The sequence below is a fragment of the Oncorhynchus tshawytscha genome, linkage group LG12, assembly GCF_018296145.1.
Source record: "Oncorhynchus tshawytscha isolate Ot180627B linkage group LG12, Otsh_v2.0, whole genome shotgun sequence".
Taxonomy (NCBI): domain Eukaryota; kingdom Metazoa; phylum Chordata; class Actinopteri; order Salmoniformes; family Salmonidae; genus Oncorhynchus; species Oncorhynchus tshawytscha.
Genome location: NC_056440.1, coordinates 35,601,886 through 35,619,176, shown reverse-complemented (window position 1 = coordinate 35,619,176; position 17,291 = coordinate 35,601,886). Strand labels below are relative to the sequence as shown.

The 17,291-nt window shown below is 41.6% G+C and overlaps 2 protein-coding genes across 4 annotated transcripts in view; both read right to left on the bottom strand.

The window, feature by feature from the left end:
* Window positions 1-2,363: 2,363 nt before the first annotated feature.
* LOC112263055 (adenosine receptor A2b) lies at window positions 2,364-8,880 on the bottom strand. Its single transcript, XM_024439028.2, has 3 exons — window positions 8,682-8,880; window positions 5,807-6,475; window positions 2,364-4,422 (listed from the first exon to the last, which is right to left on the bottom strand). Exons 2-3 carry the CDS (start codon window positions 6,139-6,141, stop codon window positions 3,414-3,416), a joined length of 1,344 nt encoding a protein of 447 aa, XP_024294796.1. The 5' UTR covers window positions 6,142-6,475; window positions 8,682-8,880; the 3' UTR covers window positions 2,364-3,413.
* A 2,105-nt stretch (window positions 8,881-10,985) lies between these two features.
* specc1la (sperm antigen with calponin homology and coiled-coil domains 1-like a) overlaps window positions 10,986-17,291 on the bottom strand; it is a 34,931-nt gene continuing 28,625 nt past the window's right edge. For all 3 annotated transcript variants that reach the window (XM_024439026.2, XM_024439025.2, XM_042331653.1), the window contains exon 16: window positions 10,986-14,332. In XM_024439026.2, the coding sequence (XP_024294794.1) occupies window positions 14,243-14,332 (90 nt within the window). In that variant the 3' untranslated portion in view covers window positions 10,986-14,242. The remainder of the gene's footprint in view (window positions 14,333-17,291) is intronic.

Here is a 17,291-nt window from a genome sequence, read left to right as displayed (position 1 = left end):
CAAACATTTCACCTTGTCTCTACACAAAACACTTCAGACCAGACCACTAAAGCCACCTCCCATAATGTTGCTACAAGTATCTGAAGCACTCACCTCTTCCATAGAGCCAAAGGAGTGATGAGTTTGGGCTTAGCACACAGTGCCACAATAGTAAAAAAAAAAAAAAATCTATGTTGTTGACTACTGTCATACTTAGTGACTAAGCTTCTGCACTGAGGAGGCCATTGTGAATGGCTTCTGCAGTTTCTCTGAGTAAACCAACAGTTGACAGGATACGTTATCCATTTGGCATTTTTTAGCCAGACCTGTAAACAGTTTTGAACTGTTGCAGAGCCAGCAAAAATGTTTGTCTTATACACACATCGAAAGCACATTCCCCCTGGTTGATAACCCATCTGACCCCCCCTCGTCTCTCCTCTCCTTTCAATGGAAGAGAAGACAGAACCTTTTATGTGAGGGAAGTGTTCTTGTTTGTTTCCATGGAGTCAACACACAGACACATAAGTCCTCTGGCTTTTACTGCTACTTGTTAAACACGGAGGTCTGACTTAGATACTGTGGGGGATGACTTAGCGGGTTTATTGTCAGCCGACCACTAACTGGGATTAGACTGACCATTACCCATAGAGGCAATGCTACTCTACTATCTAGTGAATTATAATGACAAGACAGTTGTTACCATAAGCATCATCACAACAAATCTAAGAGAGAAATGACTTGTCTTTTGCTTGGAAACGTTAGGATCAGGGATCTGAGCTTTTCCTCTTATTTCACAATACCACACATGTTGTATTTAATACATTTCGCACATTTCGCAGTTAACACCATAACAATGACCAGTACAGGAGATCATCTGAGGACCTCAGTCCATTCATGGCACGTCCTGCTGACTTGTATGCTACATCAAATCAAATTGTGTTTGTTACATGTTTCGTAAACAACAGGTGTAGAATAACAGTGAAATTATTACTTACAGCCACTCCCAACAATAAATATAGAAAAACATTTTTTTTTTAATTGAAAAATAGCAGGAGGGATAAATACACAATGAGTAATGATAACTTGGCTATATACACAGGGTACCAGTACCGAGTGGATGTGCAGGGGTGCGAGGTAATTGAGGTAGATATGTCCATATAGGTAGGGATAAAGTGACTAGGCAACAGGACAGATAATAAACAGTAACAGCAGCGTACGTGATGAGTTAAGAGTTAGTGCGAAAAGGGTCATGATTAAACCATCAACACTGAACTATCAATCAACTCTTTCCCATTGTATGACCATGAAGAGAATGTGCGTTGTTACTGCTCAAATTACACTGTCAATCAGATGAGACAAGAGTACCAGACCATCTAACACTTGATAGATTGTACATGCCAGTGACTGAGGCACTATAGAGCCACTCAGTGAGAGAATTAGATTAGCCTTGTTCCGTGAGCACCATTTTTCATGGCCAAATGTACAGTAAACCATGTACAGTATCAGGATCACTGAGTCATGACAGGAAGGAAGCTATGTCTGTAACATTAGGTGGTTGCTACTTAAAGTCCCCAGGACATTCACAGTATTAGGCAAGACTGCCTTCTCTTCTTGTGCACCAGATGTATGGAATAATCAAGAATCCATGTTTCATCTAGATATCTTACTGCTACTGAATGCATTTCAAATATTGATGGGAGACTCTGTTACGGAGGAGTGCACATGCTTTTTTTTAGGCTGGATCATGTTGTTGATCCCATTGGGACTTTGGGTATCAATGGGCTTTTCCTGGTTAAATAAAGGTTAAACAAACATTTTTAAAATGACCCTCCAGTCATTTGAGGATGGCATTGTTAAACACGTAAGTGGTGAGTGAAAGAGATATCGGCCAGAATGGCCACTTCTAAAAACGTGAGTTGTGGAAGTCTTATTTAGTCATGTCAGAAAGGGGGTGAGAGTCAGGATGTTGTTGTGTAGAAAACACCAGTCAATTATGCTGGTAACATCTTTTTTTTAAAACACTACAATGTAATTTCAGGAAGCCCCTGGGAGGACATTAAAAGGAGAATGCCCTGTGCCCCGTAACCTGGAATCATCCGGGAATTTGGATAAAAGCTGGGAAAGCTGTAGAAATCAGAGGAGCTCACAGTTTGTAAAAGGGGACATAAATCCCATGGCCCATCTGGTCTGGTCTGGTCTGCCCCCTCCACAGACTGACCAGCCCTCTTATGGAGCTTCACTTCCCTTTGTCCAAAACTCCTCCCTTCTGGGAGCAAAGCCACGGTGAGCCCTGGAGCTTTCTCTGCACTTATTAATTCATGTTTGGGAAAACTGTACGGTACTTGTAATACTTAAACAGTTCAACATGGAAACAAAAAAACAGATTTACTTAAAAAATATATTTATTTTTGGACAGGAGGTATTGCTGCATGCATTGCATCCGAAATGTGAGAATGCACAGAATGCCATAGATATGTAACACTTGCGAGAGAGTCATTTTAGTGAAAAATATAAGGTGTATGTCATTATTTATTTGTACCATTTAATTGTCTGTGATATCTGAAGGATCTGCACAGGTTCGTGCTACTGACAGTTAGACAAGTTGAACGAAGTGTAATGTAGAGAAAGTGACAGTTAGACAAGTTGAAAGAAGTGTAATGTAGAGAAAGTGACAGTTAGACAAGTTGAACGAAGTGTAATGTAGAGAAAGTGCACAGTGGTAGATTAGTAGATCCTCCTCAAAATAGTTTAAAACCATTATCATTGAAAAACTCTTAGCGAGGCAGATTTAAGCTTTGATGCATTCATACATTTGCAAGATCATAAACCTGAACGTCTAAAGGAAATGCACTCTCATCACGTCCATCTATCTGGGACACAAACATGCTAAATCAATGAAGTAGTACGGTTCCCTTATCACACGCTTGAAACATCCCTGCCATCCCCATATACACAAGAGTAATCCAATCACGTCGATGTTATTTCTTTAGGGCAAAGAACAAGAGCCAATTGTGAAGCTTCAGATCTAAGCACCACATGACGTCGCAGACCAAGAGAATAAACATCACAAACAGAATCACATTGAACCATTCAAGTCACATTTCTGCTATAAATAACTACAACAATTTTTTGCTTCAAGAAGCTGAAAGGTCCAATTGAAATGGTGCATATACAGTTTGTTTTGTATGGCTGCCTTTGTGTAGAAGCTCGGCTCCACTATTAGAATCCCTGCTGATAGAATGCCTCCATTAGGCCATCTAGATAACATGCGATACATCCAAACTCTGATCCTCAGCTTGTGAGCCTGCCTACCCAGTAATCTACCATTACACTCAGAGCTCACTCCCCAAAAATAAGAGCATCTGAGTAATTTCACACAGAAGGCCAGGTGTTATGGGATCCTTAGTAGATGTCTGGCACCAATTCTGTATCCATCAGGACACCCCGGAAAGCTTGGTGAAGCAGGTTTTATGTTTATAGAACAGTGATTTGACCTGGACAGGGGAGAGATCCTGCCTGTCCTTTACCTCTTCCATCTCCGGTCCTTTAGGAGACTGCTGGTGGTCCCCATACTGCAGGGGATGACATAAGGGTTGTGTCTGGGTCTGTATGAGAGGCTGTGGCAGAGGGGGGCTCACATTGTGATTGTGGAAACTAATCACAGAAAGAGGGTGGTTGTGAATGGGCGCTGAGGTCAGAACGGCCCCTGCAGGTGTGACATGGCTCTCACAGCTACAGGTGTTGTGCTCGGTGTGGAGGTCGAAGCTGAGGCAGTTGGCCTTAACCCTCACTGAGCCACAGACCTTGTTGTGGGTGGTGGTGCGAGTGCTGCCGCCACTCTCAAACAGCTGCCGGCGGTGGAGGCCCAGGAAGTGGCGGCGGATGATCCTCCTGAAGGTGTGACGGAACTCCCGGATGCGGTATGCATAGATGAAGGGGTTGACCACAGAGTTGCCGTGGGACAGGATGATGGCCACGTATATTATCCAGAGGGGTGGGCGGGCACACTGAGGGCAGAACAGGGTGAAGCAGTTGATGATGTGCAGCGGCAGCCAGCAGATGGCAAACAGGCCCACGATGATGGCCAGCGACTTGGCCGCCTGGACCTCCTTCTGCAGGGTGGAGTGGGACTTCCCCCCGTGGACAGCCTTCAGTTCTATGAGCTTCAGCTGATGCCGAGCTGCCATGAAGATCTGCAGGTAGATGACCAGCATGAGCAGCAGAGGCATCAGCACACAGGCGAAGAAGTTAAAGTAGACCATGTAGTCCATGACAACCACCTCTTCAAACAGACACTCCATCAGGCCTGGGGAACAGGTGCTGTTGGGGCGCTCAGTGGACTTGTTCCAGCCCAACATCGGGGTCAGGCCGATGATGATGGACAGCACCCAGCAGACAGCAATGATCCCCTTGGCACGCTGGCCTGTCACCAGGCTATTGTACCTGTGGGAACAAAAAAGATATGGACTCTGTTAGTAAGACACACAATCTCTGGGGGTTTTTCCCTCTCCAATTGGTAGTTATAGTCTTGTCCCATCGCTGCAACTCCCCTACGGACTCGGAAGAGGCGAAGGTCGAGAGCCATGCGAAACACAAGCCGCGTTGCTTCTTGACACAATGCTCGATTAACCCGGAAGCCAGCCGCACCAATGTGTCGGAGGTAACACCGTCGAGCTGGCGACCGAGGTCAGCCGGCAGGCGCCCGGCCCGCCACAAGGAGTCACTAGAGAGCAATGGGACAAGGAAATCTCAGCTGGCCAAACCATCTCCAAACCCGGACAACACTGGGCCAATTGTGTGCCGCCTCATGGGTCTCCCGGTTACGGCTGGCTGTGACACAGCCTGGGATCGAACCCGGGTCTGTAGTGATGCCTCAAGCCTTAGACCACTGCGCCACTCTGGAGGCAAACATGCTCTGTTGCTTGGGGAGCATGAGTTGTCTCTCTGGAGGGTTAGATTCTCCCAGAGGTTAAGGGATAGTGAGTTAAATATTAAACATTATAATAGGCATATCATTCACACACTCTTTCTTTATGGGAAAACATCTCATTTAAGTAATAAAATAGATGCTTAAAAACAAAATGTTAGCATTTGGAAGGAACGTCTATTTTGAGTGTGTCTGTCAGTCAGTGTGAGAGAGCAGCTAAGCTATTTGGCCTATTTCTGCCACATTCTCAAGATGTTAAAGTTCAAAGGTTAGCTATGAGAGATACAGGAACACAGCCCTAAACTCAGAACAACAAACTATCTTGGATGCAATACGTCTGCACACACTATCAAAAACGTGTATAAGTAATTACTGATTATTAATCAATTTTAAGGCATAATGTCATTTATATTTGTTTACAGGGGAAAATAAACAAGTTGTCTAAACGGCTAACGTTTTTGACATGTGTATAGTTCTGAAGAGGGGTCATGGTCTGTATAAACTCGTAGTCAAAGGAGATTCCACTTATATCTGGATCCACTGAGGAAATCAAAAAAGCTCATCTGGCCATTTGGGCTAAAGATTTCAAGTTCATTCAAAAATAGCACGATCCTCTGCTGCTCTATTCTGAAAATAACTCTCACAGGTTTTAAGATTTACTTTAGATTTTTTTGTTGCTATTTGCTACTGGCAAAACTACACAATGTACCTGAAACCCGGGTATGCAAAAATCAATCAATAACCCTATACAACCTCATAGGGTACATTGAAAATCTTTACAAAGTCTAATGTCTAACCACTTTGTCCGTAATTGGGTCTGAAATCTCAGAGAGGAAAACAGCATGACGGCAGCAACATGTTAGCACATTCTCTGTTATGTTCATACAATGTTGAACTGACCTGAGCGGTATCGTGATGGCGATGTAACGGTCTATGGCGATGGCCAGCAGGCTGAAGATGGAGCTCTGGGTGAGCACCAGCACAAAGCAAGCAATGAAGAGGCAGCCATAGAAGTTGGAGCAGAAGCCAGTGCTAATGACGATGGCGAAGGGGATACCCAGCACTCCCACAGCAATGTCTGCCACCGCCAGGGACACCACAAAGAAGTTGGTGATGTTCTGCAGGTTGCTGTTGAGGCAGACGGCCCAGCAGACCAGCACATTGCCCAGCACGGATAGTATGGCGATCAGCAGTTCCAGCACAATGTAGATGACAGAGGAAGCATCGTTCAGCATGGTGAGAGGAGCAGCGAGGTCACTGAGGAGGAAGGAGGACCACTCTCCTCAAGGTCCATAGCTGCAGGCTGGTAGCGGTGGCCTCACCCTGTAGGGCTTAACTCACTGCCTGGGACTATGGCTGAGCTCTCCAAACACAGAGACCACTTCACCTTAAAGCCTCTTAGAAGTCCCACAGTTGGTGGTCAGAGAAGCAGTCCAACCTTCTGTTATCTTATCTGTTGTCCTGTCTGGTGCTCTCCTCTCAAGTTCTTCCCCTCACTGTTGCACAATTTAGCATGAAACTCCAATGGGGCTGAGACTGAGCCAGGAAGCGATCACAAGTGTCATACCGCTGCAGATAAAGGGAAGAAAGAGTGAATAAAGTGGAAGTGCTGAATGCCAAAACAGGAAATGATTGCAGAAAATACCAATGAATATTACAATGATAATTTCCATCAAATATTAACCACGTTTGAAGTCAAACAATAAATATGACGGTGTATTATCTGACATGATACACTGGAATTTCCAATGTAGCAAGTAAAATACACTGTAAAGTAACAATTTCAGTGTTTACTTTACATTAACTGTACTGTATTCCCCATAAAACTGCTGTTCATCATCATTCATACTCGATCGAAAACCAACATCAAGATCTGAAATAGTCACCCCAGTAAAGTACCTGGGCAACTGCAGTGTTCATGTTAACACATGATAACTGGCTTCCCACCAATTCTTCTTTACCCCATTAACAACAGTCATTGAACTGTAAACCAGGGGTCAGGGGAAATGTAACCAGCGTCAGAATGACACGATGGTGTTATGGAGCTACTATCCCAGTGAGTTAAATGTCAGCTGTACCAGAGTGAGGAAACAATATGCTTCAGGGACCGGAATGTTCTATATGTCCCCATGAGATTGCCCAACCCCTGCCTGATAAGGGGAGAGGAGTCTTGAGGACGTCCAGAGAAATATTCACTTAATGAGGTTATGAGAACACCAAACTAATCATTTTGATTTTGTTAGATGGGTGTCGTCATGCTCAAGACAAAAAGAAAGGAAAAACAATTCAAGTAGTGCAGTGTGTGATTTGAGAATACAGCAGGCATAATATACACTCGACAATTGTTTTAAATTAGGTCTAATTTGTCAATCAACTGAGGTCACTGTGCAACACTGAATTCCCTGGAATTGTATGTGAGAGTGAAGAGGTTTCCAAGCTCCTTCCGTACAGAACTCTCATCATGTTTATGGAGGAGAATTCCCACGGTGAAGCCAAGGATGTTTTTGAAGGTTACTCATTGTTTCAGGAGATAGCAGCTGTGCTGGAACTGAAAGGCTTTTTTGCTCTCAGAAACATTTCCCTTTTGGTGGGACTGAGGTTTTTCTCCCGACCGATCTCAGTCACTGTATACATTTTCATACTGTTTTAACTTTATCACACACATACAGTATAAGGTGCAAAAATAGGCGGTTGCAAACTGTATGTATGTAGTCATAGAGTAGTACTCTGTAGGAAAACCCCTTTGACAATGCAGAAAGCCTCATATGGCTACATGAGAAAGGAAGAGGCATAATTATGTTCACCATCACACAGACCTAATCACAAGTGAAGATGCAAAGAGGTACATTTAATATAGAGGTTACAACTGAATTAGAAGTGATATCTCAATGTGAACCGTGTGTCTGTGACCCTGTCCCAGTCACCTTACAACAGCTAGGTAATAACACGGTATTTCAGTTGTCCTCTTTGACAGCACTTGAGGGGCATGAATAGTCAATCATGTTAAATGCATTTATATTCCATCCTGAAATGTTTGTCAACAGTTGTAGCCAACAAGAGTTCTGAGAGTATTCTGCTCAACAGTGGGTCCTGGTGGTTGGATGTAAACCAAAGGGATGTATTCGAAGTGCATTGATATCTCAATTGAAAGGTACTGTATGTTTCAGATTGACACAAATGTAAAGGAATTCAAATAATGTCCATGAATAGAAACCAACTGAGCATACAGGGCCTTAATAAATGCACACAAACAGCTTAATGTATAACTGTTTGCCCAGAAAACACTTTAGTAGATTACCTGGAAAAGTAAAATCATTGTGGTAAAACCTGCTACATCCTGTTCACATGTGGAAACCTATACCTGGCAAACCCATAAACATTATCCTTACCAGAAAGTGACAGTATTATTCCCTAGCTCTCTCGTCTCCCTCCTGTAACTCCCTATCAAAAAAGGGAGTAGACCAGAACATACAACGGAATTTGTGTAAATACAATGTCTAGAAATCGATAAAGTAATTCCAAACACTCCCCAAATTGTACCGAGCACAATTGTCCATAAAAGAAACTTGGCATAGGCTACTTTCCAGTTTCTGTATACCTGGCTGAAAATTATTTTGATCGCATCAGGATCAATAACTGTTGTGTAAACTTTCAAAATATTTAATTAGGCTATTCATGAATTGGATTTAAATAAAATACTCTAAATAGAAATACAAACCCTTGGACTTCTATCTAATGCTATTCTAATCCTATTTTCAATTTCTAAAAAACGTACCTTTTCAATATATCCATCGACGTGTCTTATTCCAAATGAATCACAACCTAATCGAAATAGTTTGCATCATGCCAATAAACATCGCTCGAATAAAATAATTCACAATATAGGCCTACGTTTTAAGTGGCGTAAAATAGAACGCGCGTTGTAAAGGATCATAGCTGGGGAACGTAATCTGATAGGCAATTTGTGCGCTCCCGCTGTTTGACTACTGATGCTTAAACCGATTCTCCTCGGTTCAATATCGCACAGGCGGACCAGACTGACACGTGACCCCAGCAGCACAACATAGGATAATAGTCAAATGCTTTTGGGAATTTGGGCAGAAAAAGTTGACATCAATCAACTGAGGCCAAGAGGACAATCTCGGAGTTTATTTCAATAAGATTTATTTTTCACAAAAGCATGTGTAAGGTGTCAATTCACGCTGTTATTTGAGATTTTCTGAGATTAGCCTATTCAATAAATTAATTATGAAACGTTGAAGAAAAACATAACTGTTCCAATAAATGTTTAAGAAAAAAGGGAATTGTACAGTGCATGTTCTAAATTTAAATGTGCGGGTTAATGGCGCTCATGCAGCATTTGCAGTGATACGGCCTCTGCATTCATACTTCTTGCGCTAAGGCAGAGCTGTTGAGCAGAACTGTTGTGATGGAAGTTGTCAACGAAGTGAGTTTGTGTTTATACAGGACCTGCTGCTCCCACCTACCGTCAACCAACCATGTCAATGTAGACCTATAAGGTGCCTCCGCATTGTTACAACATTTGGGAGGCGCATGGCAATTCGGTATGGAGCTCAATTTGGCCTCTGCATGCATCCAGAGGCTCTGCGTAACACATAAGGAGTCTCCTACCACATTTTCAGATCAAGCATAAATTGACTTTTAGGGTAGGGGTGCAGGCCTTCACTTCATCACATATAGTCTGGCGTTGTAGACGGGTTAAAGCCAATTTATGCTTGATCTGAAAATGTGGTTGGAGGCTCCATCTCAATGTAAATGCTGTATGGCCACTGCAGAAAAACATATTTACCATGCATTGCCTTAAATTAGCAACTGGGGGTGAGTTCAGGTGAACAAAAACTGACCCCCACATCCCTAACATAGGAAGAAAAAAAAAGAAAACATTTTGGGCTGATTTGTTATTCAGAATAAAACACATGGAAGGGAATGCATTGTGATTGAGCTCTTCATCTGGTATACACTGTAAAACCTATCTTCCCCTCTGCTAATATTTGTCATGTTAGCAATAGACTTTACAGGCTATGGACTTCATCTTTGACATTTGAACAGATATTATCCCAAGACTTGGGAATGAGATCACTGGCTAAAGTTCACATTCGATTGTGCGTATTGGAAATATTCAGGTCTTAAATCAGAATATTTTTTCATCTCCATATTATCCTCTTCACTTGGGTTGTATTGTGTGCAAACTAAAATAATACACCATTACTGGGGGGGGGGTCTTTACAATTAAATATAAATGTTTCTTTGTTAAACCTTCAAATCATCATCTGTTCAACAGTTACCAAACAGTTCATAGAGAAACAGCTTATTCAGGTGAATCTGGGTATTCTCACATCATTCCACTTAATAAAAATACAGAAATACTCCTGAGCAGCATGCCAATTGCATCCTCCCTCAAATCTTTGACATCTGTGGCATTGTGTTGTGTGACAACGGCACATTTTAGAGTGGCCTTTATTGTCCCCAGCCCAAGGCGCACCTGTGTAATGATTATGCTGTTTAATCTGCTTCTTGATATGCCACACCTGTCAGGCGGATGGATTAGTTTGGCACAGGATAAATGCTCACTAACAGGAATGTAAACAAATTTGTGCACAACAATTAAGAGAAATAAGCTTTTGGTGCATATGGAACATTTCTGGGATCTTTTATTTCAGCTCATGAAAAATGGGACCAACACTTTACATGTTGTGTTTATATTTTTGTTCAGTGTATATCGCTCCTTATCAGAACAAAGGCTGCTGCTGTATTCCAAATACCACAAGCTAGCGGACTGAATTAAACACTTCATTCATCACAATCTAATTTGATCTAAATGATCCCAGTAGTTTTAATATGCCCTAGCCCTACAGAGTAGAGTTAATATTAGTGTTGCCTGTTTCACAAGCGAGGAATGTTTTTTGTTTATCAGTGCCTTCATTAACTTTAAACCAGTAATCTGATAATACATTCAGCGCAACAGTTAAATCAGCCTCTTACTCTATAAAAAGGGGGATATGACTGAATTAACCACATGGCAAATTAATTTATGCCTTCACAAAACATAACACATTCCTGTTGTAATGATTCTTTAATATTACTGGTCTGCAAAACAAAACAATATAAATACAGATAAGCCTTTAATTTTTTAAACCGAATTGTTGATTATCATAATGTGCATTTGGCTTACTTCCCTACACCATACTCTTGATATTATCATTACCCAATCAACAGGATACATTTTCATTCAAGAAACTCCATTGGAAATTAATATTGTGGCAATCATGACTTAGAGACAGAATGAGACAAAAGGAAACATGGGTCTCTTGGCCTCCTTATTACCAAGTAAAACTCTGGCAAGAATGACATACATTTGTAGGCAAAAGGCACCATTAATAAGAACCAAAAGAAAGCAGCTTAGAAAAACCTCAACCTTTCAAGTAAACAGAATGAACCTCTAACGGACCCGTAAAAATAAAAATATACTTTAAAGTTCTTTTCACATTTTTTTGTGAAGTAGTGTAGAAAGAAACGGAAGAAAATGCAGAGCGAAATACAGAAGCCATGGAAAATATGAGCAACTTATTGAATGAAATCAAGCAAAATCAGACCAATGTTCTTCAGTGGTGAATGATATGTCAAGATGGTATCATCCTGATATTTTAACACATTGTATTATCTAATAGGTCAACTACATTCTGTCTACACTGTACAGTTGAATAGAATGTTAGGGCAAGGTTTCAGTCCTCATAGATCACAACATGAAGGACCACTTATCAATACCAATGTCCATTGGAACATGATCAAGAGATTCCATTTTTAACACTTGGCAAGAAATAGCTTCACATAATAGAATAATTGCAGACCAACTAGTGTTTGGATCCAATGCAAATCAAATTTAAGACAGGGTTGCAGTATAGCAATGGGAATCATAAATAGGCGAGTTAGCGTTGACATACTGTGCTCACTGTTCAATAGTAAATACCGTACATGATAATGATAATAATAACAGTCACAGCACATGCGCTCTCACAAATGAGTGTTTATCCATACAATAGACCACCAACACAACATTTAACCGCCCAGTCTTACTCTCCAACCACACTGATCGACACAAAAAAAACGAGCAATTGTGTTTCAAGTTGTGCTTTGTCAAACACCATGCAGTGCACCTGTACAGCTGGTGGGAAGGTGGCTTGGCAAGCAGACAGGCGCAAATGTGCTTTTAAATATATTCAGAAAAATGTTGTCCTTACAAAGTTATGGTCACATGCGAGTGTGTTAGATCATAGACGTAAGGGGGCCTAAGCCTAAAATGGTACACCAACGAGGGAGTATCAATTGCATACTGTACCATTCTAAAATGATACAGGAGTGTGGTTGGGACCACATGAAAGGCAAATCGTCATCATACATTATGAGTTTAGGAGAGACATCAGTGCAGCAGTGTGATGAAAAGTCATAGATTCACATTATATGAAGTTTACATTAACATTTGTAACACTTGCATCACTACACTCCGAGGTGGATTAAACCATGCTAATTAACCCACACAAACTTCAATAAGCAGAGGCTCAATAACATAACACAGTCATTCTTCATTCCAATATCTTTCTTGGTGACTATGTAAACTACATAGAATTGATTTACACATGATTAGTGTTAGTACAGCTTTATCAATAAAGTCAATTGGGTGGCAAGTGATAACACGAAGAAAGCTCAAATATAAAATGTACCATTGAGTTCCTTGTGCATCTCTTGTAGTTAGTATTCCCCCCCATGTTAAATGTTACTAGCAAGATGGAGTATATCAAGTCACAGAGTTAGGTTACACACACAATAACTTAGTCATCGTTGAGCTCAGAGTGTCTAATAACACACAAATCTTACAGTTCAAGACAACTGGACTGTGACCAATCTTGGGAGTTTCAGTCTGCTGTTGGTGGAAGTAATGTGTCAAAACGAACAATGTGTTAATACATTTGGCTCCAGCAGCAAAACGGATGCGTTCTGCATCTGAAAAAAACTCTTCCCCTATCATGATTGATGACAACAACAAGAGAACATCCAACCCTGAGACTCAACATGCTGGGGAAACATTTACCACAAACAAATCACCAAGAGCTAGGACTTTTTTGGAAGTCTAGCCCTTGACTTCACATAGATAGGACACTTGAGCAAGTTACTTTTTTGGTTCAGGATTAAGACAGTTCTATTTGAGAAAACCATCACTGAGAGACATTGTGTTGGTTCTGTATAGCCTATTGTTTTCTATGAGTTGGTCTCTGTTAGCAAAACAAATTATGTTAACGTAGCAATGATCACTCTCCTAAAAATAGTCCAAAAGCACATCAAATTGTAACTTGAATCTTACAGGTGACCAAGAGAGCACCTGACAGCTTTTCCCTTATGATGTAGCTAGTGTTCATAGAACTGCAGAATCACTTCTAAAAAGCTTCACTTAGATTCCTCCAAAGCTGCTTTGAAAGCATGGAGCATTGAAACGTTTCATTTGAGCCATTTTTGCTCCAACCGTCTCTTAGTAAACCTCCAGCGATGTAAATCAAACAGGCACTTAATCCATAACAGAAGAGGCCCCTTCAAAGTGTTCAATGGGTCAGGAAGACAATGGAGCAAAACATGCCTTGGCTGATTTCCATAGAAAATTTGTCCCATGATTCCTAGGGTGGACACACTGCACACTGGGTATGGTTTGGCTTAAACATTTGGGATAACCACTTGGTTAGAAGAATCAAAGCCAGGTGCAAGGCACAAAGGCTGGGATAGTCTGTAGCATGTTCCCCAACTCTGGTCAAGGAGAGTAGAGCTAGTAGATCTGCAGGCTCTTATCGTAGATCTGCAGGCTCTTATCGTAGCTCAGATCATACTGGTTTAACCAGACAATCTGCACTGAGGATCACCTCAAATGGGTTATCCAGTAATGGATAAGAGTAAAAATAGCATCCCAAACAGAGCAGGCCCTGAACAGGTGCTTGAAGAGCCCTTAGGCTATGTTCATCACACTAAACGTGTCAGTGAAAAATGTTCATCATAGAAATATCCATGATTAGCTTTAGGAAGTCAACTTTAGGAAGTCAACAGTGAGCTTATTTCTACGTTTCTTATGGTGACTCAAACTAGAAGGCGTCTAGACGAGAGACAGAACGGCCGGTGTGCGGCATGGCTGGGTGTTGGGGTGAAGGGTGGCTCAGTGAAGTGAGGCATAACAGCTGAGTTGAATGTCGAGTTGAAGTGTTGGAGGTGCGCTAAGGTCAGAGGAGCTAGCAGGCTGGACTGCAGGTTGTGCTTGCCATGTTGGGTGGAGAGATCACATCAGGTCTCAAAGTACTTGTAGATGGCTGTGACATAGGTCATCACACTCTGCCAGTCTGGTCTCTCAGTACTAGCCATCTCATTGAGGTCCTGCAAAACAGAGAATGAGACCAGGTTGAATAAACAGGGTCTTTGTTATTAAGATACATCATGCCTAGAAAAAAGGCTGTGCCATTTGTTCATCTTTGTATTATATACACACATATATATATATATATATATATATATATATATATACACACATATATATATATATATATATATATATATATATATATATATATACACACACACACAGTGGGGCAAAAAGTATTTAGTCAGCCACTAATATTTAGTCAGGCCTGTAATTTTCATCATATATATACTAATTGTGCAAGTTCTCCCACTTAAAAGATGAGAGGCCTGTAATTTTCATAGGTACACTTCAACTATGACAGACAAAATGAGAAAAAAATCCAGAAAATCACATTGTATGATTTTTAATGAATTTATTTGCAAATTATGGTGGAAAATAAGTATTTGGTCACCTACAAACAAGCAAGATTTCTGGCTCTCACAGACCTGTAACTTCTTCTTTAAGAGGCTCCTCTGTCCTCCACTCGTTACCTGTATTAATGGCACCTGTTTGAACTTGTTATCAGTATAAAAGACACCTGTCCACAACTTCAAACAGTCACACTCCAAACTCCACTATGGCCAAGACCAAAGAGCTGTCAAAGGACACCAGAAACAGAATTGTAGACCTGCACCAGGCTGGGAAGACTGAATCTGCAATAGGTAAGAGCTTGGTTTGAAGAAATCAACTGTGGGAGCAATTATTAGGAAATGGAAGACGTACAAGACCACTGATAATCTCCCTCGATCTGGGGCTCCACGCAAGATCTCACCCCGTGGGGTCAAAATGATCACAAGAACGGTGAGCAAAAATCACAGAACCACACGGGGACCTAGTGAATGACCTGCAGAGAGCTGGGACCAAAGTAACAAAGCCTACCATCAGTAACACACTACGTCGCCAGGGACTCAAATCCTGCAGTGCCAGACGTGTCCCCCTGCTTAAGCCAGTACATGTCCAGGCCCGTCTGAAGTTTGCTAGAGAGCATTTGGATGATCCAGAAGAAGATTGGGAGAATGTCATATGGTCAGATGAAACCAAAATATAACTTTTTGGTAAAAACTCAACTCGTCGTGTTTGGAGGACAAAGAATGCTGAGTTGCATCCAAAGAACACCATACCTACTGTGAAGCATGGGGGTGGAAACATCATGCTTTGGGGCTGTTCTTCTGCAAAGGGACCAGGACGACTGATCCGTGTAAAGGAAAGAATGAATGGGGCCACGTATCGTGAGATTTTGAGTGAAAACCTCCTTCCAGCAATCAGAAAGGGCATTGAAGATGAAACATGGTTGGGTCTTTCAGCATGACAATGATCCCAAATACACTGCCTGGGCAACGAAGGAGTGGCTTCGTAAGAAGCATTTCAAAGTCCTGGAGTGGCCTAGCCAGTCTCTAGATCTCAACCCCCAAAAAAATCTTTGGAGGGAGTTGAAAGTCCGTGTTGCCCAGCAACAGCCCCAAAACATCACTGCTCTAGAGGAGATCTGCATGGAGGAATGGGCCAAAATACCAGCAACAGTGTGTGAAAACCTTGTGAAGACTTACAGAAAACGTTTGACCTCTGTCATTGCCAACAAAGGGTATATAACAAAGTATTGAGATAAACTTTTGTTATTGACCAAATACTTATTTTCCACCATAATTTGCAAATAGATTCATTAAAAATCCTACAATGTGATTTTCTGGATTTCTTTTCTTCTCATTTTGTCTGTCATAGTTGAAGTGTACCTATGATGAAAATTACCAGCCTCTCTCATCTTTTTAAGTGGGAGAACTTGCACAATTGGTGGCTGACTAAATACTTTTTTGCCCCACTGTATGTATGTACAGTGCCTTGCGAAAGTATTCGGCCCCCTTGAACTTTGCGACCTTTTGCCACATTTCAGGCTTCAAACATAAAGATATAAAACTGTATTTTTTTGTGAAGAATCAACAACAAGTGGGACACAATCATGAAGTGGAACGACATTTATTGGATATTTCAAACTGTTTTAACAAATCAAACTGAAAAATTGGGCGTGCAAAATTATTCAGCCCCCTTAAGTTAATACTTTGTAGCGCCACCTTTTGCTGCGATTACAGCTGTAAGTCGCTTGGGGTATGTCTCTATCAGTTTTGCACATTGAGAGACTGAAATTTTTTCCCATTCCTCCTTGCAAAACAGCTCGAGCTCAGTGAGGTTGGAGAGCATTTGTGAACAGCAGTTTTCAGTTCTTTCCACAGATTCTCGATTGGATTCAGGTCTGGACTTTGACTTGGCCATTCTAACACCTGGATATGTTTATTTTTGAACCATTCCATTGTAGATTTTGCTTTATGTTTTGGATCATTGTCTTGTTGGAAAACAAATCTCCGTCCCAGTCTCAGGTCTTTTGCAGACTCCATCAGGTCTTCTTCCAGAATGGTCCTGTATTTAGCTCCATCCATCTTCCCATCAATTTTAACCATCTTCCCTGTCCCTGCTGAAGAAAAGCAGGCCCAAACCATGATGCTGCCACCACCATGTTTGACAGTGGGGATGGTGTGTTCAGGGTGATGCGCTGTGTTGCTTTTACGCCAAACATAACGTTTTGCATTGTTGTCAAAAAGTTCAATTTTGGTTTCATCTGACCAGAGCACCTTCTTCCACATGTTTGGTGTGTCTCCCAGGTGGCTTGTGGCAAACTTTAAATGACACTTTATGGATATCTTTAAGAAATGGCTTTCTTCTTGCCACTCTTCCATAAAGGCCAGATTTGTGCAATATACGACTGATTGTTGTCCTATGGACAGAGTCTCCCACCTCAGCTGTAGATCTCTGCAGTTCATCCAGTGATCATGGGCCTCTTGGCTGCATCTCTGATCAGTCTTCTCCTTGTATGAGCTGAAAGTTTAGAGGGACGGCCAGGTCTTGGTAGATTTGCAGTGGTCTGATACTCCTTCCATTTCAATA